Consider the following 25,677-nt stretch of genomic DNA (forward strand, 5'->3'; position numbering starts at 1 on the left):
ACACTAGCTTTCCTGAGTGCTGAGTTATCAAATATGAAATGTAGCTTTGTTGAAATTTGAGGTGTCACATCAGGAAGAAATGTTTTTTTTCCCCCAACATGAGGGATAGTGGTAAGCCTGTTACATTCTTCCTTCAAACATATGTTGGGATTGGAGGAGGAGGTGATGTAGTGTGTGGGTTGAAACTGAGATTGGTATTTGTTTGACATAGAAGGTGGGAATCACTGAACCTAGATGATAAAATGGAGTTAATTAGGTGGAACAGGTTTGATGCTGGATGGTCTTGTTACCTTATTTCACAGAATGGCTACTCTACTGAAGGTGGCCATTTGGCTTGTCCAGTCGTCATGTTCTTTATAAATGCTTTAATTTAAAGGGTTTACTCTTTTAATGCTATGTTGAATCTGTTTCCACTACCATTATTGCCAATACATTTGAGAACCTGACAACTAGCAGCTTTAAAAATATCCCTTAAGCCACTTTTAGTTCCTTTGCCAAATACCTTCTGTCTTTGTTCTTGATCTTTCTGCTAATGAGGACACATTTACTCTCTAATTGTATCTTTAATGATTTTAAATATCTCTATCAGGTCCATTTACGATCACCTTTGTTTGGAGGAGAAAAGCTTTACCTTCTCGAGATGAAACAAGTAACTAAGGTCTCTCCTGTCCTGCATTATTTTAGTAAATATTTCCTGTACCTTCAAAGCCTTTATATCTCCCTGTGGCGCCAGAAGTGGACACAATACTGCTGTGGCTGAACCATTGCTTTACCATTGCCTACTTTTCTTCTTGTGCTCATATTTTCCACTTGTAAAACCTATAATCTTTATTAATTTTTCAACTTGCTTTGCCACTTTCAATAAACAAAGCACATGCTTTTGTACCTATTCCATGTAAAGCAATGTCCCCAAAATAGGAATGAAATGATTGCCCATAGTTCCTTTGACGGCAGGAATGATGGTTTCCCTGAATTCTGATGCCTAAGGAGCTAGACAAGACTATTATAGGAAAGTATTGGAACAAAGATTCCAGAAGACTATGGTATGAAAGATATAAAATGTTTAGAATAGTAGTTCCCGATCTTTGATAGTGAAAATATAGATAAAAGAAAGTAGATAAAAGTAGGAGTTGCAAAATGTAGATCAGGAAGATGTGGGTAGTGTTCATGAATTCACTGACTATTCAGAAATCTGATGGCGGAGAGGAAGAAACTGTTCCTAAAACATTGAGTGTGTGTCTTCAGGCTCCTGTACCATTATCTTAGTAATGAAAGGGGAAGGGATGAGTATCCTTAATGGTGGATGCTGTCTTTTTGATGCATTGCGTTTTGAAAATATCCTGGGTTTTTGGGAGGGTTGTATCCATAAGACATAGGAGCAGAATGAGGCCAATTCAGCCATTGAGCCTGCTCCACCATTCCATCATGGCTGATCCCGAATCCCACTCAACCATTATGGAGCTGGTTGAGTCTACACCCCTCTGAGCTGATGAGGCAATGCTCCTTAAGCTTGCTTGGATCTCATTGTAATTGATCTCATTAGTTAGCTTGTCTTCTGAGATGGAGAAAGGAAGGTCCAGAAAATGAAGGGAAAAGTGGGAGATTGATCATACGAAGGTAAGATGTGAGGCACATCTTGGTGCTCTGCATGTTGCAACTCCTGCATTCTTTTGTTTATATTCTCACTCTGTAACTGCTCCCTTTCACTCACTGACTTATTAACATTTAGTCATCTCTTGCCGTATTAGATATTTTGCCTCCCCTGACCTGCCCTTTGTCTAAGCATGCTTCTTTTTACCAGTTTTGACAAAGGATCCTCAACAGGAAATGATAGCTCTGTTACTACAGTTGTGGGCTGACCCGGTGAGTATCGCCAACACTTCCTGATGTTGTGATAATATTTTCTAACTAGCCCTAAATTCCATGGTTTCATTAGAAGCACTAGAAGCCATCCGGGGTTGTAAAAAGAACTGATTCCACCAGTAAGAAAAGGCAACGGAAAAAGGTAAACGGAAAACGGAAAATTCCTGTTTGCGTTTAAATTCACTACTGCAAAGCCTCTTCCAGTGATGCCTACACCGAAGAAGTTTAGATCCTCTCTTCGACGGGAGTTCAGTGAAACCATCTCTCACTGCGCCCCATCTGTAATTTCTTCGGCTCTTCTACTTTTCGACCACCTTTTGACTCGGACTCACTATCACAGCCATTTTAAACCCATGATCATCTCGTATCCCCTTTTGCCTATCACCTGTCCAGCTCTTGGCTCTATCCCTCCCCCTCCTGCCTTCTCCTATCATTTTGGATCTCCCCCTCCCCCTCCAACTTTCAAATCCCTTACTCACTCTTCCTTCAGTTAGTCCTGACGAAGGGTCTCGGCCTGAAACGTCGACTGCACCTCTTCCTACAGATGCTGCCTGGCCTGCTGCGTTCACCAGCAACTTTGATGTGTGTTGCTTGAATTTCCAGCATCTGCAGAATTCCTGTTTGCGTTTAAATTCACTACTGCGAAGCCTCTTCCGGTGATGCCTACACCGAAGAAGTTTAGATCCTCTCTTCGACGGGAGTTCAGTGAAACCATCTCTCACTGCTCCCCATCTGTAATTTCTTCAGCTCTTCTACTTTTCGACCACGCTTTGACTCAGACTCGCTATCACAGCCATTTTAAACACACCATCACCGACTTTATCCGCTCAGGGGATCTCCCATCCACTGCTACCAACCTTATAGTTCCCACACCCCGCACTTCCCGTTTCTACCTCCTACCCAAGATCCACAAACCTGCCTGTCCTGGCCGACCTATTGTCTCAGCTTGCTCCTGCCCCACCGAACTCGTTTCTGCATACCTCGACACAGTTTTATCACCCCTTGTTCAATCCCTTCCTACCTATGTTCGTGACACTTTTCACTCTCTTAAACTTTTCGATGATTTTAAGTTCCCTGGCCCCCACCGCTTTATTTTCACCATGGATGTCCAGTCCTTATATACTTCCATCCCCCATCAGGAAGGTCTCAAAGCTCTACGCTTTTTTTTGGATTCCAGACCTAATCAGTTCCCCTCTACCACCACTCTGCTCCGTCCAGCGGAATTAGTCCTTACTCTTAATAATTTCTCCTTCGGCTCCTCCCACTTCCTCCAAACTAAAGGTGTAGCTATGGGCACCTGTATGGGTCCTAGCCATGCCTGCCTTTTTGTTGGGTTTGTGGAACAATCTATGTTCCGTGCCTATTCTGGTATCTGTCCCCCACTTTTCCTTCACTACATCGACGACTGCATTGGCGCTGCTTCCTGCACGCATGCAGAACTCGTTGACTTTATTAACTTTGCCTCCAGCTTTCACCCTGCCCTCAAGTTTACCTGGTCCATTTCCGACATCTCCCTCCCCTTTCTAGATCTTTCTGTCTCTGTCTCTGGAGACAGCTTATCCACTGATGTCTACTATAAGCCTACTGACTCTCACAGCAATCTGGACTATTCCTCTTCTCACCCTGTCTCTTGCAAAAACGCCATCCCCTTCTCGCAATTCCTCCGTCTCCGTCGCATCTGCTCTCAGGATGAGGCTTTTCATTCTAGGACGAGGGAGATGTCTTCCTTTTTTAAAGAAAGGGGCTTCCCTTCCTCCACTATCAACTCTGCTCTTAAACGCATCTCCCCCATTTCACGTACATCTGCTCTCACTCCATCCTCCTGCCACCCCACTAGGAATAGGGTTCCCCTGGTCCTCACCTACCACCCCACCAGCCTCCAGGTCCAACATATTATTCTCCGTAACTTCCGCCACCTCCAACGGGATCCCACCACTAAGCACATCTTTCCCTCCCCCCCCCGCATTCCGCAGGGATCGCTCCCTACGCAACTCCCTTGTCCATTCGTCCCCCCCATCCCTCCCCACTGATCTCCCTCTTGGCACTTATCCGTGTAAGCGGAACAAGTGCTACACATGCCCTTACACTTCCTCCCTTACCACCATTCAGGGCCCCAAACAGTCCTTCCAGGTGAGGCAACACTTCACCTGTGAGTCGACTGGGGTGATATACTGCGTCCGGTGCTCCCGGTGTGGCCTTTTATATATTGGCGAGACCCGACGCAGACTGGGAGACAGCTTTGCTGAAATCTACGCTCTGTCCGCCAGAGAAAGCAGGATCTCCCAGTGGCCACACATTTTAATTCCACACCTCATTCCCATTCTGACATGTCTATCCATGGCCTCCTCTACTGTAAAGATGAAGCCACACTCAGGTTGGAGGAACAACCCCTTATATTCCATCTGGGTAGCCTCCAACCTGCTGGTATGAACATCGACTTCTCTAACTTCCGCTAAGGCCCCACCTCCCCCTCGTACCCCATCTGTTACTTATTTTTATGCACACATTCTTTCTCTCACTCTCCTTTTTCTCCCTCTGTCCCTCTGAATATACCTCTTGCCCATCCTCTTGGTTCCCCCCCCTTGTCTTTCTTCCTGGACCTTGTGTCCCATGATCCTCTCGTATCCCCTTTTGCCTATCACCTGTCCAGCTTTTGGCTCTATCCCTCCCCCTCCTGTCTTCTCCTATCATTTTGGATCTCCCCCTCCCCCTCCAACTTTCAAATCCCTTACTCACTCTTCCTTCAGTTAGTCCTGACGAAGGGTCTCGGCCTGAAACGTCGACTGCACCTCTTCCTACAGATGCTGCCTGGCCTGCTGCGTTCACCAGCAACTTTGATGTATGTTGCAACGGAAATTTTGTACAGTTTGGAGTGTTATGATGGAAGTAAAGATGAAAATTAGCTTGGTTTTTCACATACATCAAAACATTGAAACATACAGAATAGTGATGTGCGTCATTTTGCATCAATGTCTAACACAATCCAAGGATTGTGCTGGAGGCAGTCCACAAGTGTCCAGCGCCAACATAGCATGTCCACAACTTGGTGGAAATTGAACCCTGATCCATGATCACTGGCCCTGTAAAGCAATTGCTTTAACCACTACACTACCATGTGCTAAGAAAGGAATAGTTTAATACTATAGTTCCTTGCTCTTCTGCCAGAGGTAACAGTTGCTCTTCATGCACTTTGCCTATATCCTTCAATTACTTTGGATATTTTCATCTTGTCCCCTCACAACCTCATCTGTCCCAAGGATAGCAACCCCAACCTCTCCATTCTCATAATGTCATCCCAAGAAGCACGTTAGTAACAAACAGTCTGCAGGAGGAACACTACAGGTCAAGCAACATCTGTGGAAGGAATGGAAGTAAATGTTTCAGGTTGAAATCTTGCCATCGTTACTAACGTGACTAAAACAGGCTTGTTAGTAAACCTTCCTACACCACTCTTAAACCTTTATACTTTTTATAAAGAGTGGTGTCCGGAATTTTCCTAGATGCTACAGATCCAAAATTACATGTAAAATACACAATTTGAACAGTAGTTTGCTAGTTTAAAAAAAAATTCTTGTAATTTCTATCTTTTCCTTTATCATTTGAACTTATCACTGCAGTTAGTAATAAATTAATGCTTGCTGATGTGTTTTATTCCAGCAAACTTAGTGAAGTGGTATGATGAGCAGAGTTGCATGAAAAGTTACTTGTGATCTTAGCAACTGCTATAAGCTGCTTCTCTCTTTTGATTCTTGCGATCTGAGTGTTTCTTTGGAAAGATCTCTGTAACACTGTAAGTGATGAGATCACCCTGAATTTACTGTAGGGTGGGGGGAATTGGGGAATTTACATGACAAGGGTGAAATAATATATCTGACTTTGTCTGTCGTGGCAACGTTCCTATATGTAGAATTACCAAAAGAATTAAAATGATACCTTAGGGCAGTGCATTTCTTGAATAGATCCATTATTATTCCTTAGCATTTACTTTAACTGAAGATTTGGTTTGTGACATGATTGAAAATTCTGTCAAAATAAGTAACAAATACATTTTAAGGTGTCAGGAATATAATATATGGATTAATTGTTCCCATACAAAATGGCCCTCTTCTAACAATACCATGCAATTTTCCCTGCTTGACATTAATTTGTAGAACACACAGCTCAACTCTGGCTCTGAGCATGAACAATAAACAATTCAAATGTAAGAATGCATTATTTGTGTGCATGTCTACTTTGCCCATTTCTCCTTGTATAAAGACTAAAGTTATTTTAATTGGATGATTTGTGCCTTTGTGGGACAATATGGATCTATTCAGCCACAGCTTTGCTGTATATAAGAAAGTTGTGTGAAGAGTCGAGGAGATCAATGCCTCCAAAGTTTAAAAGTAGAAGGAGTTAAGACAAAACAAATTGGGAACCAAAAATTAAAAAGCTGTAGATGTTGAAAATCTGAAATTAAAAAAAGAGAAAAGACTGACTCACTCAGTAGGTCAGGCAGCTTCTGTGGAAAGAGTGCTTTTCAGATCAAAGACTTCAGTAGAACTGGGAGTGTGGGTAAGTAAGTTAACATTAGGTTACATAGAGGATGTGGATGGAATGGATAGATTAAAGGGATTGGGTGAGATCTGGGTTGCTAAGGTAATTCCAATGCTTGTAGAACTGTCTGGATAATAGAATAGTGAGAAAGCGAACAATCAGACATGCAAATCATGGCAAGTTGGAGCTGCTGCAGAAGTTAGAGAATGTTGGAAATGCCCAACTCATCAGGCAGTCTCTAGGGAGAATAATATAATGATAATATTATAATTGGATAATCTTACAGCAGAACTGGCCAGTTCTGATCCAAATGAAAAATGTAAAATTGAAAGGAAAAATGGAATTCTGCCTACTTTTCACATAATTGGAGAAAATATGTAATATTAGCTTTTGAAATGTTCACAATTTTGTAAAAGTGCAAAAATGTTAAAGATCAATTTGTTTTTCATTTGATATAAAGTTATCCTATGGATCTTATGAATTTGATCCATTTTTTTCAGTATGACGCTGGTGTTATCTTTCTGTAATAGGGAGCGAATCCTTTTACTTCCAAACACTTCTCAATATTGGAAGGGCATTATTCATGCAATTCACGAAAGGGAAGTATCTGTCATCTCTTGGCTGTTTGGTGAAACCGCCCAAAGGATGTAGGTCTATATAAACAATGTTGGCATTCGGGGCAATAGCACAAGGTCACTGTTGACAATAGGGTTCAGAGTTCAGGATAACACAAACTGAATGATTGCTTGTAAGCTGTGTAGAATTGGTACTTTAAGATTTTGAAAATCCAATTTTACTGAATAAATTAGGTGTATATGGGCCAGTTAAATTTCAGTTGTTCCAAAGAATTGGTGTTGCAGTATGTGTAATAATTAATTTTACAATTTGATTAAAAAGACTGTACAAATATTGAAATCTATTATGTTCTCCATCCATGCTTTTTGTCCTTTCTCCAGAAAGTTTCTATCCATAAAAGGTGGTGAGTTCTTCAAATTTATTTGCACTATGGATTTATTGCCTATCCCTAACTTCCTATTGGAGTAATTTTTCCAATTTTTTTGACAATTCAATTAGACAGAAGATGTATTTCAACATTCTGTTGTACTGAAGTCCCCTTCTATTACAGAAATTTTAAGTATTCTGCTTTGTTTTGCAAGTGAGCCATGTATAAAATATCTCACCTAAGCAAATGTGTTCTCTTTAGTTTTTCCTCAACTTCCTACTGGACTAGGTGCTGCATCTGATTAATTGTCGTAGTTAATTATAGGTTGAATACACTTTTAGAATGCATTGTAACTAGGATCATATTTCTTGCAATTCTGTGGTGCTGATCTGTCTTAACAGTTAAAATTTCAGGACTGACCAAAATCATCACTGCTTAAAGCGTAAGAGTAATGTTGGAGTACAGTGCAGATACATATGTACCTTTGATGTCATAGGTAAAACTATCCTGAGTTGTCATTAGAACATGGCCCCCAGAATTATTCGTTGTCTATGCAGACTTGGTAGGGGAAAGATTTGAGGATGACTTCACGTACTTGGGAAGAGAATAAATTGGCCAAGACTGCATTTCTGATCTGAATATTCTGAGTGAACTTGTTTGTATGATACCACTCAGACAGAATTACATGTGATATCTCAAGTAGATGTAGAATTACACCCCAATAATATTTCCAGAACTACAGAGGGGGAAGTTATAAACAAATTTTGGCAATTCCTGGTCCAGTAATGGTGGAATGAACTTTTTGTTCCCTTATTGTCATATTATGACATTTATTCTATTTCAGTGAATTCTTAAATCTAACCTCAACAAGAGGTTGGAATGTATGCATGCTTATATGTGTAATTGGAAAACTGGCTCCTTGCATGTAGGAAAAGTGTAAAGAATACATTGATTTACTGAGATTATGAAATTGCCTCAGACTCGTTGTTAATTAGAATAAAATGTTATATTTCGTGAGATTTAGGCTACCTGAATTTCAGGAACACCATGACTATTTTCCTGGCAGCTTTGTTTTATTTGTCACCCTGCTTCATAAGTCAAATCCACTCTTCCTAATTCCTTCAGATGTCTGTTTTGGAACCTGTTGTCCTTCCAAGTGAAATAATTTCACTTGGGGCAATTGTTTGGAGACTTAGCAGACTTCTGTCTTTTCAAAAGTTCAAAGTATGTATACATCTTCTTGCGGGCGTTCAAAGTAAATACAAAAAACTGCAGAATCAATGAAACACCACGCCCAACAGGACGAACAACAAGCATTGTGCCGTAGACAACAGACCATGCAAATACAAAAAGAGGAAAAAAAGCAATGAATATCGAGGAACATGAATCTTTAGGTTGCAGAAACAGCTCGGAGATAGGGTGAGTGAAGTTATCCCCTTTGGTTCAAAAGTCTGATGATTGAGGTTTAGTAACTGTTCCTGAACCTGGTGGTGTGGATCCTGAGGCTCTTGTACCACCTCCCTGATGGCAGCAGTCTGCAGAGAACATGGGCATAGATGGTAGGGACCCTTGATGGATGCTACATGCTGTGACAGTGCTCCATGTAGATGCGCACCATATAGATGTGCAAATACTTGATACCCTACACTGGACCGATTATCAAGTATTGTTGAATCAGGCATGCAGTGCAAACTATATTGATGGGGCTTCTTCCAGAACATTTATGCACCATATCTGTGCAACTAAGTTCTGTGTTATAAAACTCATAAAACACATGTACTATTTTTGAGTTTGTGAGAAAACAAATTCATTATAACATGAACTAGCCCATATTATTGTGAATGCAGTATCATTTGCCAAGGGATGTATTTAACATAAGTTCGGTACTCTTAACTATCTTGAGATAGGCAGTGAAGGTGACCTTCATAATTATGTTGATTTCCTTCTGCAGCAATCTATGGCAGCAGTACTCGCAAAAGGGGAGGAGCTGGCGAATCGTTTAGAAAAGGAGAATGAAGAAGCAATTGCTAATGCCATTGCTGAGGAGGAACAATTAACAAGAGAGATACAGGCAGAGGAAAATAATGACATTAATCTGGAGACTGACACTGAAAGCGAGTTTTCAGTGAGTATAATCTAGAAGATTGTTGTAGTTATATGATTATCGGTTGTAATTGCCAACCCACAACCCCTCCCCCAACTGCCACCAGCACTAGCAGCCTCCTTCAGTACACCAATACAATCAGGTTTTACTCCTTTTATCCTGAAATTGGTATGGTGAGTTCCACATATTGATAACTACTATAATTTAATACTAGAGTAAATTGCTTCATAATCCACATAGCAAATACTTGAGGGTATGTGCTTCGACATTTAGGCAATTTTGATTACTGATCTAGAGCAAGAAGATTTGTAAAGACTAATTTTGTTGATGCTATCGCTGGCCTTGTTAAGGTTAGCATTCACAACAGTCATTATATAAAAAAAACTAACATGTAGTATCCCTGGTGTTGAATAGTTTAGCTTCATGAAAGGTTGTGCATTTGCTCACTGGAAAGAATTTGACAATTTCGCCAGTGTGTGTGGTTTTTAAAAAAATTTGACTACAGCTAAGTCTCTTTGCTGGATTCTAATTCTATGACTCCAAACACTTCAGGAGATCTGAAGGATATAATTATAAAAATAGCATATAAATGAAAGTTCTACTCCTCCAGAATTCCTGAGGTTTTAAAAATTCTTATGTTGCATCCTTCTAGGTAGTCTGCTAAGTTAATTCTTTTTGCTGTAGGGAATTATTTATATTCCTATTACTACTATCTTTAAGACAATAGACAATAGGTGCAGGAGTAGGCCATTCAGCCCTTTAAGCCAGCATCGCCATTCACTGTGATCATGGCTGATCATCCACAATCACTACCCTTTTCCTGCCTTCTCCCCATATCCCTTGACTCCGCTATCTTTAAGAGCTCTATCTAACTATTTCTTGAAAGAATCCAGAGAATTGGCCTCCACTGCCTTCTGAGGCAAAAAAATTCCACAGAATAACCCTCTGTGTGAAAAAGTTTTTCCTCAACTCCATTCTAAATGGTCTACCCCTTATTCTTAAACTGTGGCCTCTGGTTCTGGACTCCCCCAACATCGGGAACATGTTTCCTGCCTCTAGCGTGTCCAATCCCTTAATAATCTTATATGTTTCAATCAGATCCCCTCTCATTCTTCTAAATTCCAGTGTATACAACTCCAGTCGCTCCAATCTTTCAACATATGACAGTCCTGCCATCCCGGGAATCAACCTCGTGAACCTACGCTGCACTCCCTCAATAGCTAGAATGTCCTTCCTCAAATTTGGAGCCCAAAACTGGACACAATACTTCAGGTGTGGTCTCACCAGGGCCCTGTACAACTGCAGAAGGACCTCTTTGCTCCTATACTCAACTCCCCTTGTTATGAAGGCCAACATGCCACTAGCCTTCTTCACTGCCTGCTGTACCTGTAATGCTTACTTTCAGTGACTGATGAACAAAGACACCTAGATCTCATTGTACTTCTCTTTTTCCTAACTTTACACCATTCAGATAGTAATCTGCCTTCCTGTTCTTGCCACCAAAGTGGATAACCTCACATTTATCCACATTAAACTGCATCTGCCATGCATCTGCCCACTCACCCAACCTGTCCAAGTCACCCTGCATTCTCATAACATCCTCCTCACATTTCACACTGTCACCCAGCTTTGTGTCATCTGCAAATTTGCTAATGTTACTTTTAATCCCTTCATCTAAATCATTAATATATATTGTAAATAGCTGCGGTCCCAGCACCGAGCCTTGCAGTACCCCACTAGTCACTGCCTGCTGTTCTGAAAAGGACCAATTAATCCCTACTCTTTGTTTCCTGTCTGCCAACCAATATTCTATCCATGTCAGTATCCTACCCCCAATACCATTTGCTCTAATTTTGCCCACTAACCTCCTATGTGGGACCTTATCAAAGGCTTTCTGAAAGTCCAGGTACACTACATCCACTGGCTTTCCCATGTCCATTTTCATAGTTACATTCTCAAAAGTTCCAGAAGATTAGTCAGGCATGATTTCCCCTTCGTAAATTCATGCTGACTCGGGCCTATCCTGCTACTGCTATCCAAATATGCCGCTATTTCATCTTCTATAATTGATTCCAGCATCTTCCCCACCACTGATGTCATACTAACTGGTCTATAATTGCCTGTTTTCTCTCTCCCTCCTTTCTTAAAAAGTGGGATAACATTAGCTACCCTCCAATCTGCAGGAACTGATCTTGAATCTATAGAACATTGGAAAATGATTACCAATACGTCCGCGATTTCTAGAGCCACCTCCTTAAGTACCCTGGGATGCAGACCATCAGGTCCTGGGGACTTATCAGCCTTCAGTCCCATCAGTTTACCCAACACCATTTTGTGCCTGATGCGAATTTCCTTCAGTTCCTCTGTTACCCTAGGTCTTCTGGCCACTATTACATCTAGGAGATTGTTTGTGTCTTCCCTAGTGAAGACAGATCCAAAGTACCTGTTCAGCTCGTCTGCCATTTCCTTGTTCCCCATAATAATTTCACCTGTTTCTGTCTTCAAGGGCCTAACTTTGGTCTTAACTAATTTTTTCCTCTTCACATACCTAAAGAAGCTTTTACTATCCTCCTTTATATTCTTGGCTAGCTTACCTTCGTACCTCATCTTTTCCCCCCATATTGCCATACCTTTTCCATATCAATAGATTATTTTTCCAGTTTCCATAATCCTTCAGAAAAATAGCACCCGACCATTTACAGTATATGTCCCTATCCCTATTTGACATTTAAAGTACCTCATATTGCAATTACTGGGGTTAAATTCCATGGCCAACACTCAGCCCAGCTTTCCGTTTGATCCTCAGTATCCACAGTACTTCCATTTTCTTGTTATCCACAAGCTTACTAATCATATTTCCTCAATTTACATCCAAAGCATTAATATCAATCACAAGCAGCAAAGATCCCAGCACTGATCCCTGTAGTACACCACTGGACACAGACTTCAAATCAGAGAAGCATCCTTCCACTACTACCCTCTGCTTATTATCACTGTGAAAACACTGGATCCAATTTGTCAATTTGCCTCAGATCCCATATGCCTTAACTTTCTTGACGTATTCTATCACATGGGAACTTGTCAAATAGCTTACTAAAGTCTATATAGACATTGCCTGCCATCGTGTGTTCCATCCTCAAAAAAAACTAAGTGAGATTAGTGAGACCAGATTTTCCTTGTATGAAGCAATGTTGACTATCACTAATCAGCCTCTGCCTTTCTAAATGTATATAAATCCTATCACTTAAAATTTTTCTGCTTGTTATTTGCCTACCACTTATGGAATACTCACTGGCCTATAGTTACATGGCTTGCCTTTCTAGCTGTTTGTAAATAAAGGAACAGCAATAGTTATCCTCTTTTCTGGTACCTCATTTGTGGTTTACAATTATACAAACATCTCCATTAGCTCCCACCATCTCCTCTGCTTCCTACAGCGACCTGATAAATCACATCTGGTATTAGAAACTTATCAATCCCTGCACGTTACATGACATCTAACACCTACATCATCTTAATGCTGGCGTGCTCCAGATGATCAAGGTGACCCTTCCTGAACTCACTATCTTCCGCGTCTTCTTGTTGAATACAAACGGGGTGCATTCAGCTCGGAACTTGTCTACATCTGTCTGCGCCCTAAGAATGTTGAAGTCTTGAAGCTTACAGAATTATGTTGACTATTCCCAATGACTGTATTGTCCCAACGGCTATTCCACCAACTGCCCAGTTTAATTTTCTGAAATAAGGTCAAGTAATACCCTGTCTCTAAGAGCACAATCTGTACATTCTCCCAAAAGCCTCTTGGACACACTTAACAAATTCTGCCCCATCCAAGTCCCTTACTCTAGGGCAAACCCAGTCAAAGCTGGGAAAGTTAAAATAACCCACTACTGTAACCTTATTGCTCCTGCACCTTTCTGTGATTTGCTTACCTATGTATATTTGTGTAAGTAACATTTACTTAAGAAGCATCCTTCCATGCCCATTTGATAGATGTGTGATATATTTTAATTTAGATTCATAAAATATTTTAAAGCTTTATTGTATGTTTTGAAGAGGAATGTACTACAGACGAGTTATTTTGAGGGTTGTATGTTCACGCTGAAATATTAAATGTTATGTTGGTGCGTCCTCATTGCACTCACAGGTATTTCAGCTTATTTTGTTACAAACTAATTTTTGTGTTTCAAAGTTGCCAAAGTATGCATCAAATCATTGTTTTTGTAGGCCAGCATGAGCAGTGGCACCTTATCTCTCTGTGGTCTGTCCTCACAATCCCAAAATCTGGACTGGAATGATGTATTGGCAGAATATGATGGTATGTGCTTCATAACTTTGTCAAATGTGTTTGTACTTAGACTGAATGCGAGTTTCACAAGGACTTCCCACAAATATAGCCATCTTGTCCTCTGCAAGGTGGTGTTGAGGCTCTGTAAAATGCTGGTTAGCCCACACTTGGGAGAATTGGGTTTAGTTCTGGCCACCTAATTATGGAACCCTTAGAGAGGGTTCTGAGGAGATTTACCACAATGTTCTGGATTAGAGAACATGTCTTGTGGGGAAAGGTTTAGTGAGCTAGGGTTTTCTTTTTGGAACAAAGGAGGATCAGAGGTGACGTGTTAGGGGTACCTAAGATGGTAAGAGTCATAGGTAGAATGGGCAGCCAGCACCTTTTTCCAAGGGCAGCAATGGCTAAAACTCAAGGGCATAATTTAAAAGTGATTGGAGGAAAGTATAGGAAGGATGTCAGAGGTAGGTTTTTAGAGTGTAAAATGTGCCGGGGTGGTGTTAGAGGCATTAGGGCGATTTAAGAGACTCTTAGATAGGCACATGGAGGAAGGAAAAATGGAGAGCTATGTAGGAGGGAAGAGTTACATTGACCTTGGAGTATGTTAAAAGGGCAACACAATATCGTGGGCCAAAAGACCTGTATTGTTCTATGTTCTAGAATTGTAGTATGGGGTATAAACTTTTTAATCCAAACATTTTTGGCAATCAATATTCCAAATTCCTCTTGTTGGTTTGTAATATGGTTACAAAAAAAAAGATAGTATTTGCTCAGTTTTCATTGAATTTACTACAACTGGGTCTGATAAATGCTCAAAATAGCCAGATGGGCTTGTGTTCCTGTGAGCAGGTTCAGCTGGTGAGCACGGAGTAATGTGAATTGCATCTTTCTTTTAAGAACTTTATTTTAAATCTGTTAAGTAAAAAAAAAAATTGCTGATTTTTAAAAATTTGAATTGAGCATAGATTTTGTACCTATTTGGGTCTTGATATGGTTCTGACCCTCTCTCAAAATTGAATAAAGGTACATTTCAGGAAATGCAAAATTTTAGTTGCTCTGTAATTTCTTCTGCTTTCGATGAGATACCATCATCACACAACTCTTCCATTCCCCTCCGTCAGTATTCAGAAGGAACTATTCTCTTTTTGATTCTCTGGTTTACTCTGCTGTCTCCAACAGCATTCATTTCCCTTTTCTTTGCAACCTCCCATAGAACCACAGGAGATGCACTGGGTGCAGCAAACGAAATGAAAGGACACATTAATGTTTCATCAACAACTTAACAGATAAATTTTCTACATGAAGAATTTTTTTTTATTTTGTACTTAGCACGCGAACCATGGCGCCAGAGCACATCGTGGGGAGATATTGTAGAGGAAGAACCAGCGCGACCACCAGGACATGCCATCCAGATGCATGAGAAGCTTTCCTCGCCATCACGGAAAATGTGATTAAAATTGCTAACTTATTTACCATAACACAGAATTTGCAATAAGTTGTAATTTTGTACTTGTGGTTGTCATTTGCAGAGTAAACCAACTCCTGGATTTTATTTGCAAGGAACTTTAACGTGGCATTTCAAATTTCTTACTGCCAGGACAATTGCTGAATCAAAAAAGAAACATGAGGAAAAGCAGTTAAAAGCTCAACAACTCCGTGAAAAATTAAGAGAGGAGCAAACACTGAAATTACAGAAGTTGTTAGAGCGAGTAAGTAGAATGGTTTAAAATCTGACCTTGGAGAAATGTATTTGTTGGAAGTGTGTGGCATAATGGATTATATTCTAATCTCTTGTCTGTTTTATGTATGGAGCCCAGATTGGAAAAAGCTGAATGTTTCGTCTATATGTTTATCATATTTAGAGATACAGCTCAATAACAGGCCCTTCGGACCAATGTGTCTGCACCATTATACCCATGCAACCAATTAGCCTATTAACCCGTGCACCTTTGGAACGTGGCAGGAAACCGGAGCATCCGGAGGAACCCCACACCATCACAGGAAGAATATTACAAACTTCTTACAGAAAACAGCAGGATTGAACTCGTTTGCTGGAACTGTAAAGCATTACACTAACTCCTATACTACAAAGCCACCCCCTATGTTATATAAGTTGCTGCAACCTTTCAGATAGATTCAGATACATGAATGGAACAAAGCAAAACTGCATCTATTTATACCAAATTTCCATTTCAATTCAGAGAAACCACTTGATGACTCCCAAATAAAGCAGGTACTGTGCTTGTCACACTCAAAATGTTGGAATTGTCCTCTGATAATTATGCAGAGATGGGTAGGTCAGAGTAGAAGAAACCTCTGACTTTCAGTAATATCCCCTTCCAAAGGGTGCTTAGTGCTTGCAAATATATAAATACAAGAGTAGGAATAGCCTATTCCATCATTCACTATAAATTGATCCTATGTTTCAATATCATGTTCTTGTTCCCTTCCCATATCTTTAGTGTTTAAAAATATTTCTTTCTCTAAAATATATTTAGGGCCATAGTCTCCATTGTTTCTGTGTTAGAGAATTCCACAGGTTCATCACCTGCTGAGTGTAGAAATTTCGGTATGTCTCAGTAATAAATATTGTGCACCACATCCTGTAACTGTGAACCCTAGTTCTAGATCTCCCAGCCAGTGAAAATATCCTTCCTGTATCAGGCATGTTGAGTTGTGTAAGAATTGAATATTTCTTTCTTTTAACCTTTAGTGAATACAGGCCGATCCAAGTAAATGCAATTTCTCACATACAACAGTGTTGCCCATCTTAGAAATCAGTTAAATGAATTGCAATTGCTGGAATCTGGAGCAAAAAACATACTGCTGGAGGAATTTAACACACATGTTGGAAGGGTGGTGTAGAGAAAAAGTTGTCGTTTCAGTTTGAGATCCTGCACCCAGAACGTCGACAGTTGCTCTCCCCCCACTCCCCCCACAAAACAGATGCTGCTTGACTGTTGAGATCCACTGGCAGTTTTTGCTTCAATCTGATGAACCTTTGTTACCTTCCTACTATAATTAGTATATTCATATATGGGTAAGAAGCCCACAACAGCTAATAGTATTTAGAATGTGTAAATACAAGAGATTCTGCAGACATTGGAAATCTAGAGCAGTACGCACAAAATGCTGGAGGAACTCAGCAAGTTGGGCAGCATCTATAGAGGGAAAATATAGCTGGTATAGAGCATCCTTCAGCATCATGGATAATGGCAGCAGGAGTTCATTTTTTGTTCTTTTAGCACCATATTTTTGTCCTTTCAATTTCACATTTAAGGAGAATAGTTAAAATAAAATATTCAATCCCAGAAGAAATGCTGTAGTTTCACTTTTGCTGCTGTGGCAGGTCCAAACACATCATATTTGGATTTAACTAGGTTTGCTACAAAGAGTTTTGCTTGGCACCAGTGCTGGGAGTTAATGCTTGATATGTCTGTAGGAAAGTGGAGGACAAGTTTAGATTTTACTGCGTTAAACGCAAGTGAAAACAGATGCTTGTGAAGTTATAGAACTGCCTAACCTACCCTGATCATCTTTAGGAGAAGGAAGTGCGGAAATGGAAGGAAGAGCTGTTGGAACAGAGGAGGAAAATGATGGAGGAGAAATTGCTTCATGCTGAACTTAAACGAGAGGTGCAACTACAGGCCATTGTGAAAAAAGCACAGGAGGAAGAAGCCAAGGTCCAGTATCATTCTTGAGATATTATCTAGTAAATTTGTGAATCGCTGAGCAGTGGTCAGCAGTGTTTGTGCCATTTGACGAATGGGAACATATTCGGTTGTAACTGTAAAAATACTGAATTGAATTGAATAGAAATGTTAAATGGTCATTATTCTTGTGCGAATTCTGAATTACCTTTGTATCTTTGGGGTCCATGAACAGTGATCCATGAATATTGTTGAGTTTCCTGTTGTGTTGACCAGGTGGATGTAGAGACAACACATTGGCTTGGTTGGTGGTTTGCTTTTTTGAGTGATTGCTTAGAATGCCCAAATTAAAGGAGTGTATTGATTTTATAAATACTGTCCAATATCCAAAAAAGAAAATATGTGAGAGAGATCATCTGTTGTTCATACATAATAAAATGTCCTGAAATGTCACCTCACAGTAAACGTGAACAGGGAGTGTGTGTATGTGCAGGTGCTTTGTTTCTGGGGCATGCTTGAACCCTGAATCTTGGTCTAGGTTCACATCTCACTTATGCATCTCTGTTCCTGACGTGTGATACTTTGTGGTCAAATTCAATTATAGAGTGATATTAGTTAACTAATCAGCTAATTTAGGTAACCAAAATATTGTCACTGCAAACACAGGGGGTTACTGCTGACCATTACTGATTCATTATTCAAATTCAAGTTTATTTGTCATGTGTACATTGAATCCTAGAATTGTGACATGTGGCATTTATGCTAACAACCAACACACCCTGTTAGGGGCTGACTGTGTATGTTGTTACATTCCAGCACCAACATAGTTGGCCCATAATGGCGTAGAGCTTAATAGCTGTATCTGTGCTATATCATTTGATAATTATTGGGTATAGTTACTGGACACAGCTGAAAGCAACAATAAGAAAACATCTTTTGAATTCCAGTAATTTGCCTGCACCTATATAGTAAATGGTTGCTGTACCAAATCCTTAATGCAGTCACATGAGAGTGATTACAGAGATGATGTAGCTGATAGGTAGGTTTGACTCATTCCTTATTTAAGTGGCCCAATGCACAATAGCCGTTAAATATATTTGATTTTTCAGTTAGATTTAAATGTGGTTTGTAAATTGTTCTTTTATTGTCACAAAGGTACGGTGAAAAGCTTCTCTTGCGTACCACACATACAGATCAATTTGTTACAACAGTGCATTGAGGTAGTGCACTTGTTAAGTATTAGCTCTGTTTTAAGGGACAAGATGTGGTTTTATTTTAATTCACTCTTGCTTTACACTTCCCACCCTTTGCAATTACAAAAATGCCTATTACATGGATAAATCTGATAAAGAATTGTTAGACACCCTATCAGTTCCAAAATATCTTTATCAAACTTGCAAACTAGCTTTATTTCTTTTTGTCTAATTATTCCATCTTCATGCTGTTATTATTTTCTTGTTCCTTGGACATTAATACCCTTCTGCTGTCTTATGCAAATGTTCCTTCTTTGTTTGAACCCATGCACAGAGTTGTATTTAATTATTCAATCTTTCTGAGTATAACAGTCCAGCTTTATAACTATTTTCATCAGTAGATGTCCTGATAAGTGGGGGCATTTGTTAATGATGCAAGTGAGCTTCCTCAGTTAATTACAAGAGAAAATCTGCAGATGCTGGAGATCTGAGCAGCACATGCAAAATGCTGGAGGAACTCAGCAGGCCAGGCAGCATCTATAGAAAAAAGTACAGTCGACGTTTCGGTCAGTCTTGCCAAAGGGTTTCGACCTGAAGCACTGACTGTACTTTTTTCCATAGATCTGCCTGGCCTGCCGAGTTCCTCCACCATTTTGTGTGTGTTTTTCAGTGACTTAACTCTGTAACACAGTTTTGTCAGCAGACAGCATAAACGTGGAATTAAACCTGGCCTCTGGTACATCTTAACATTCCTTGAGGGGAATACATGAGTAGCCTGTTTTAGAATAGTGAGCTGTTGGGTTTACAAATACCTTTCTGATTTTTGTAACTAATGGTAACCGATTCTTGTTTTTTTTCTCTCTCTTAGGTTAATGAAATCGCTTTCATCAACACATTGGAAGCACAAAACAAACGTCACGATGTGCTTGCAAAACTAAAAGAGTATGAACAGCGGCTGAATGAATTGCAAGAAGAAAGACATCGTCGTCAAGAAGAGAAGCAAGCACGTGATGAGGCTGTGCAGGTGATGCTGACATCTGAATGAGACATTGTGGGTCTCTGTTCAGATGGAAATTAAAGCTCCCATATTACTCTACTCCTGAGAGAAAACAAGTATTAAAACACATACTTTGTAGAGAATATATGACAATAGTAATTGTACTTGAAAGGTATTAACTGAAGCTCTTAAGCGTTTTCAACAAATTTTGTTCAGTCACAATGTCCCAAATTTGTCCCTTTGTAGCTTTGTATAATTGGTATCAATCATCATGTGCCATGGACTTTATTTTCATTTCACTCTTACTAATCTCATGTATATCAAATGTAAAGAAATCTTCTGTAATCTTACTAGAAATATCTGATCCAGGCCTTTAAATTGAAATATTAAGGCAAGATTGAACTAATTACCTATAGCTTTTATTACTTCTGTCTTGGCTTAGCTCAAGAAATCGCCAGTTTCAGTGTTTGCTCTCTTGATCAAGTAAGTGCAGTGCAAAAACTGATGAGCAACTCCAGGTTGCCAATGGCAAAATTGATCCTTTATTGAATGATACCTCTGGTGAGAAGATTGCGTTGAACTCCAGTTTGAACAGACACTACCTACAGTTTGAGGTTAATGCTGAAGGCAGATAGCATTGTGGAATGTCCTGGATAATGTGAAATCAGAAAAATATTCAAAATTTGTTACACAAATGACTTGTTACTTTTATCTTGCTGCTTGAGATGATGAGATTAAGATTTGGAAAACAAAATGTGCTTCACTGCAGGAGCGTAAGCGAGCACTGGAGGCAGAGCGTCAAGCTCGTGTGGAGGAGTTATTGTTGAAACGAAGAGAACAGGAGGCTCGAATTGAACAACAGCGACAAGAGAAAGAGAGAGCAAGGGAAGATGCTGCTCGTGAAAGAGCCAGGTTTGCAAACTTCATGTGCTGATCCCAAAGGCTAATAAGTTTAAGATGAAGTGATCCGAACCAAAACACCCCAAATGTGAGTAAGTTATCCTTGCTGGCAACAGCACATGGGTCAAAAGAAAGGTTTCTCCCTCTCCTCGGGATCGGGGAACAGATAATCCATGCTACCATTTTCCAAACTAATTGCTTTAAGTTGTGGTTGATGAGGCGGGTTTAGTCATGATGCTGTTTTGATGTAGTATTTTGAAAGTTACTGGTAGACAGGATGGTGAAAATGATGTTTAGCATGCTGGCTTTCATCATTCAGGGCAATGAGTGTAGTAATTGGGACATTTTGTTGCTGTTGTATAAGTTGTTGGTGAGGCCAGACTAGAAGTACTTTGTGTAATTATGGTCATTCTGGTATAGGAAAGATGTGTTTAAACTGGAAAGAGTGCAGAAAAGATTTACAGTTCTAGAGGGTGTGAATTGTTGGGAGTGATTGGTCTTTATTCTTTGGAATGTAGGCAAATGAAGGGCAACTTTATAGAAATGTTTAAAATTATGAGAGGCATGGATAAGGTGGATTGCTATAGTCCTTTCCCCAGGTTTGGGAGTCCAAAATTCAGGGGCATAGGTTTAGGGTGAGAGGAGAAATACTTAAGAGGGAGCTGAGGGGCAAAGTTTTCACACAGAGAATAATGAGTTTGTGGAGCAAGCTGCCAGAGGAAGTAGTTGAGGCAGGTACAGTAGTATTATTTATGAAGCACTTAGATGTGTACATCTAGGGTCAGAGCTTAGAGATATATGGGCCAAACCCAGGAAGTTGGTACAATTGGGTGGGCACTGTAGTCAGCATGGTCTCAAGGGCCTGCATCTATGCTTTATTGCTCTATGATATGATTGCTGTCTACCATGCTTTTGACCATAGGACTATCATGAAAATATTTAAAAGTTTACATTCCTAGATTCATGCAAAAGTAGCAATAAACACATTCCATATTTAAATATTAAGTATATGTACAAGTATTCAATACTTGGAAACAATGTAGTCCCACATACTTATTTTCAAAGAGTATTTAGGATGACCAGGTAAGAATAAGACTTTCTATTTTTTGTAACTTTCTTCAATCTAGGCTTCTCTGAATCTATAGCCTTCTCTCATTTTCCTAAAATAGAAATTAGAAAACACATTCAGGAATACATCCTACAACCTTTCTTCCATGTTCATTTCCTAATGATTGCAGGGAACGAGAGGAGAGACTAGCTGCGCTTAGTGCAGCACAGCAAGAAGCTATGGAGGAACTGCAGAAAAAAATACAGCTGAAGGTATGATGCCATGGAGCATTCATTGTTGATCTTCATCAGTCAATACAAGTTTGCAACATTATAGCTCTTGTTTGCAATCACCTGGGATTTAGGATTCTTAAAGATTTGGGACTGGTTTCTCACAGCCAATCTTGAAAATGGATATACACTATGTAGTATCATTGTAATTGCTGGTCCAGATTCAATTTGCCTTAATATGCAAGAAAGATGACCAATACTTACATTAAGCTAAAAGCTCTGTGCAACCTTAATTAATTTGTTTTTAAGAATGCCACTCAAACAATCTGCGCATGTATACAATTAATTTTGTTTTCACAGTTTTTGTTTACTCTTTTGGAATTTTGAAGTAAATTTGGGAATCTCCTGGTAGAGCAGACATGCAGATTATTTTTCCAAATAGAGTAATTAAGAAAGATCCAACTACCACAACAAAAAAAATACTTTAGAAACTCGGCAGACCAGGCAGCATCAATGGAAACAGTCGATGTTTTGGGCCGAGGCCATTCATCGGGTCAGAAAAAAAAGATGAGAAGTTAGAGCAAGAAGGTAGGGAAGGGGAGGAAGAAGTACAAGATGGTCTGTGATAGGTGAAACCAGGAGAAGGGGGAAGGGTGAATTAAAGAGCTAGGAAGCTGATGGGTGAAAGAGATATAGGGCTGGAGAACGGGGAATCTGATAGGAGACGGTAGAAGACTATGGAAGAAAGGGAGCACCAGAGAGAGGTGATGGAGATGAGGTGAGAGTGTGGAATGGGAATGGTGAAGCGGAGAGGCAATTACCGGAAATTCGAGAGATCAATGTTCATGCCATTGGGTTGGAGGCTGCCCAGACAGAGTACAAGGTATTGCTCCTCCAACCTGAGTGTGGCCTCATCATGGCAGAAGAGGAGGCATGTCAGAATGGGAATGGGAAGTAGAAGTGAAATGGGTGGCCACCTGAAGATCTTCATACAGAGAGGTTGATTTCTGGAATTTGCTTTCAGAGGATGTGATGGAATCCAATCCAATCTCAATGTTTCAAATCCATTTAGACTTGTACTTGAATAGAAGAATACAGACCAAATGTGAGAAAATGTGATTAGTGTAAATGGACAGAATAGTTAGTAAAGGTGTGATTGGCTAGAGGTCAGTTTTCATGCTGTATGACCCTTTGGATGAATTTTATACAGTGCTTCTGAGATGGTATTGGTGCAGATGAGAATTTGTACACACAGATTAATCAGTGTAGCCAGTAAATAAAAAATGAAACCTGTTTTGTCTTTTATCCAGCATGACGAAAGCAGTCGGAGGCACATGGAGCAGATAGAACAGCGAAAAGAAAAGGCGGCCGAACTTAGCAGTGGGAGGCATGCCAACACTGACTATGCTCCTAAGCTTATTCCCTATGAACGGAAAAAACACTGTTCCTTATGCAATGTGTTGGTAGGTTCAAATAGTTGCTTTTGTTTCTAATTTTTAAATGCTGCATAAAGAAATACTGTAAATATGAATTCTCTCTGACTGGTAGATGATGCTTAGGAACTCTAAAAACTTCTATCTTGTTTGCTATATGTAAAATGAGAGATTAGGAAAATAGAATAGAAACTTCAAAGTTTGTAAGAAATCAAGAAAATTGAGATTTTGCTCATTGTGCTGAAGTTGACAAGTGCTATAAGATTTAACAAAGAATAAAAAATTGAATAAAATTATTGACTAGTACCTGCTAGTAGAGTTTTTGAATAAGTTACCTAAAAAAAGGTACTTTGAATGGATTAAGAGACAGTTTATAGACAGGAAGTACTGAGAAATGATAAAGGACAAGTTAATGATAGAAATTATAAACTCTTGGACTTAATTTGCTTTTCTGTTTCTCTACAACTGGCAAATATGCCATAGGTGTAAGGTGGAGAAATGTTTGCAAGGGTGATGAATTGGCTATTTTTCAGAACAATAATAGTTACCTTTGTGAAGACTCTATTCCTGTCATAACTGAAGGGAACTCAGGAGTCAGAGAGCTTTAAATATTCTCACTTTCTTTTCCTAAGATCACTTCAGAGGTCTATCTCTTCAGTCACATTAAGGGAAGAAAACACCAGCAAGCAGTACGAGAGAACAGTAGCATCCAGGGTCGAGAGCTGTCAGATGAAGAAGTGGTAAGTTTACAAATAAATTGTTTCTCTGAACATTCTGTAAATTTAAGATTTAAGAATGTTTATTGCCATTCTTCACTGCACAAGTGTAAAGGAGAGTGAAATGGTTGTTGCTCCAGACCCGATACAGCATTTTTAAAAAATCGCAAACATAATGAACATAATGTGATGCTAGTTACAGGAATATCTGTACATAATGTCACTCTGACAGAAAATGATAAAGTAGCAATGGTGGGTTAATGGATGGAGGTGTTGATCAGCTGACAGCTCAGGGTAAATAACTGTTTTTGAGTCTGGTGGTCCTGGCGTGGAGCTAATTAGCCTCTTCCCTGATGGGAGTAGGACAAACAGTTCATGTACAGGGTGGGTGGGATTGCTGGCCTTTTATCAGACATCTTTCTGTATGTCTGTCCTTGATGTTGGGTAGGCTTGTGCTGCTGATGCATTAGGCAGTCTTAAGTACCTGTTGAAGAGCCCTCTGTCCACTGTAGAACAATATCCTTACCACGCAGTGATGCAAAATGTTGGGATGTTCTCAACTGCACACTTGTAGAAGGTCAAACATGAGGAAATCTGCAGATGCTGGAATTTCAAGCAACACACATAAAAGTTCCTGAGTTTTTGTGTGCATAGACCAGCTCTCTTCAGCCTGCTCATGAAGGAGAGGTGTTGGTGAGCTTTCTTGACTGTAGGGGTTGTGTTTTAGGTCCATGAGAATTTGAGCAAGATGTGCACTCCCTGGAGTTTGAAAGTGCTCACAGTTTCCTCTGCTGCTCCATCAATGTTAAGAGGGGAGTGTGTGGTGTGGACTTTCATGAAGTTGATAACCGTCTCTTTTGTTTTTAGTGCTTTATCTACTTCATTTCTGAACTATAAACCTTCTAAAATTGCTTCTGCAAGTTATTCCCCGCAATGCTCAGTTAGGATTTAATGCCTCTTATATTTGAACTTCGGAACACTAGCTTACAGTAGAGCTTACTGTTTATTGATGCATGTTTGGAGTTTCAGCTATCTTTAGGACACTGTCAACCTTAAGACTTATTTAATTTAGGCTTCACAATGTACTAAACTGCCCTGCACGGGGAAGGTGAATCCAAATGTAGTCAAATGTTTTTGCTAGTTCTTTTGCCATCCAGTGGAAATTAAATAGGATTGCTACCTCTTCCTTTGCAATCGCAAACCAGGATAATTGAGTTGTACAACTTGGGATAGAGTTTCTAGACTACATACAATTAGCCATGGAAGCATAAATTACGGATGGAGGTGCTTTATTTCCTTATAATTTTCATAAACTTGTTGGTAAAGTGTTCTGAAACAGCTCACCGTTCATGAACTTAGAGTGGAAGAGCTGCCTAAAAAGGCCTTTTCTTGTTATTTCTTTTTTTCTTAATGATGCAGTGTGATGATTAGAGATGAAAATGGGTTTACCACAAATTCAGTGTCTTATCCATTTAATCAATATTGTTTAATCCACTTCCTTGAATTTGATTTTGATCAGAATATTTCTTTCCCAAGCAACCTTATAGAACTGTTTTTTTTAGTTTCACTAATATGAACTAGTTGGTTTAAGGTTATGATTAGCTGTATTTGTCACATGTACATCAAAATACTGAAACCTATAATGAAGTGCAACATCAATGACCAGCACAGTCCAAGCGTTACCTTGGGGGCAATCCATAAATACTGCCGTGCTTCCGAGGCCCACATAGCATTCCTGCAATTTACAGTGCCTATAAAAAAGTATTCAGCCCCCCC

At 39.8% G+C, this 25,677-nt stretch overlaps 1 protein-coding gene across 2 annotated transcripts in view; it reads left to right on the top strand.

The window, feature by feature from the left end:
* scaper (S-phase cyclin A-associated protein in the ER) overlaps positions 1 to 25,677 on the top strand; it is a 364,073-nt gene that overhangs the window by 81,463 nt on the left and 256,933 nt on the right. For both annotated transcript variants that reach the window (XM_063070449.1, XM_063070450.1), the window contains exons 10-19: positions 9,294 to 9,467; positions 13,674 to 13,764; positions 15,064 to 15,181; positions 15,332 to 15,443; positions 17,277 to 17,417; positions 19,446 to 19,601; positions 20,344 to 20,486; positions 21,713 to 21,794; positions 23,063 to 23,215; positions 23,818 to 23,925. In XM_063070449.1, coding sequence (XP_062926519.1) covers positions 9,294 to 9,467; positions 13,674 to 13,764; positions 15,064 to 15,181; positions 15,332 to 15,443; positions 17,277 to 17,417; positions 19,446 to 19,601; positions 20,344 to 20,486; positions 21,713 to 21,794; positions 23,063 to 23,215; positions 23,818 to 23,925 — 1,278 coding nt within the window. The remainder of the gene's footprint in view (positions 1 to 9,293; positions 9,468 to 13,673; positions 13,765 to 15,063; positions 15,182 to 15,331; positions 15,444 to 17,276; positions 17,418 to 19,445; positions 19,602 to 20,343; positions 20,487 to 21,712; positions 21,795 to 23,062; positions 23,216 to 23,817; positions 23,926 to 25,677) is intronic.

This window comes from Mobula hypostoma, chromosome 18, assembly GCF_963921235.1.
Source record: "Mobula hypostoma chromosome 18, sMobHyp1.1, whole genome shotgun sequence".
Classification (NCBI taxonomy): Eukaryota; Metazoa; Chordata; class Chondrichthyes; order Myliobatiformes; family Myliobatidae; genus Mobula; species Mobula hypostoma.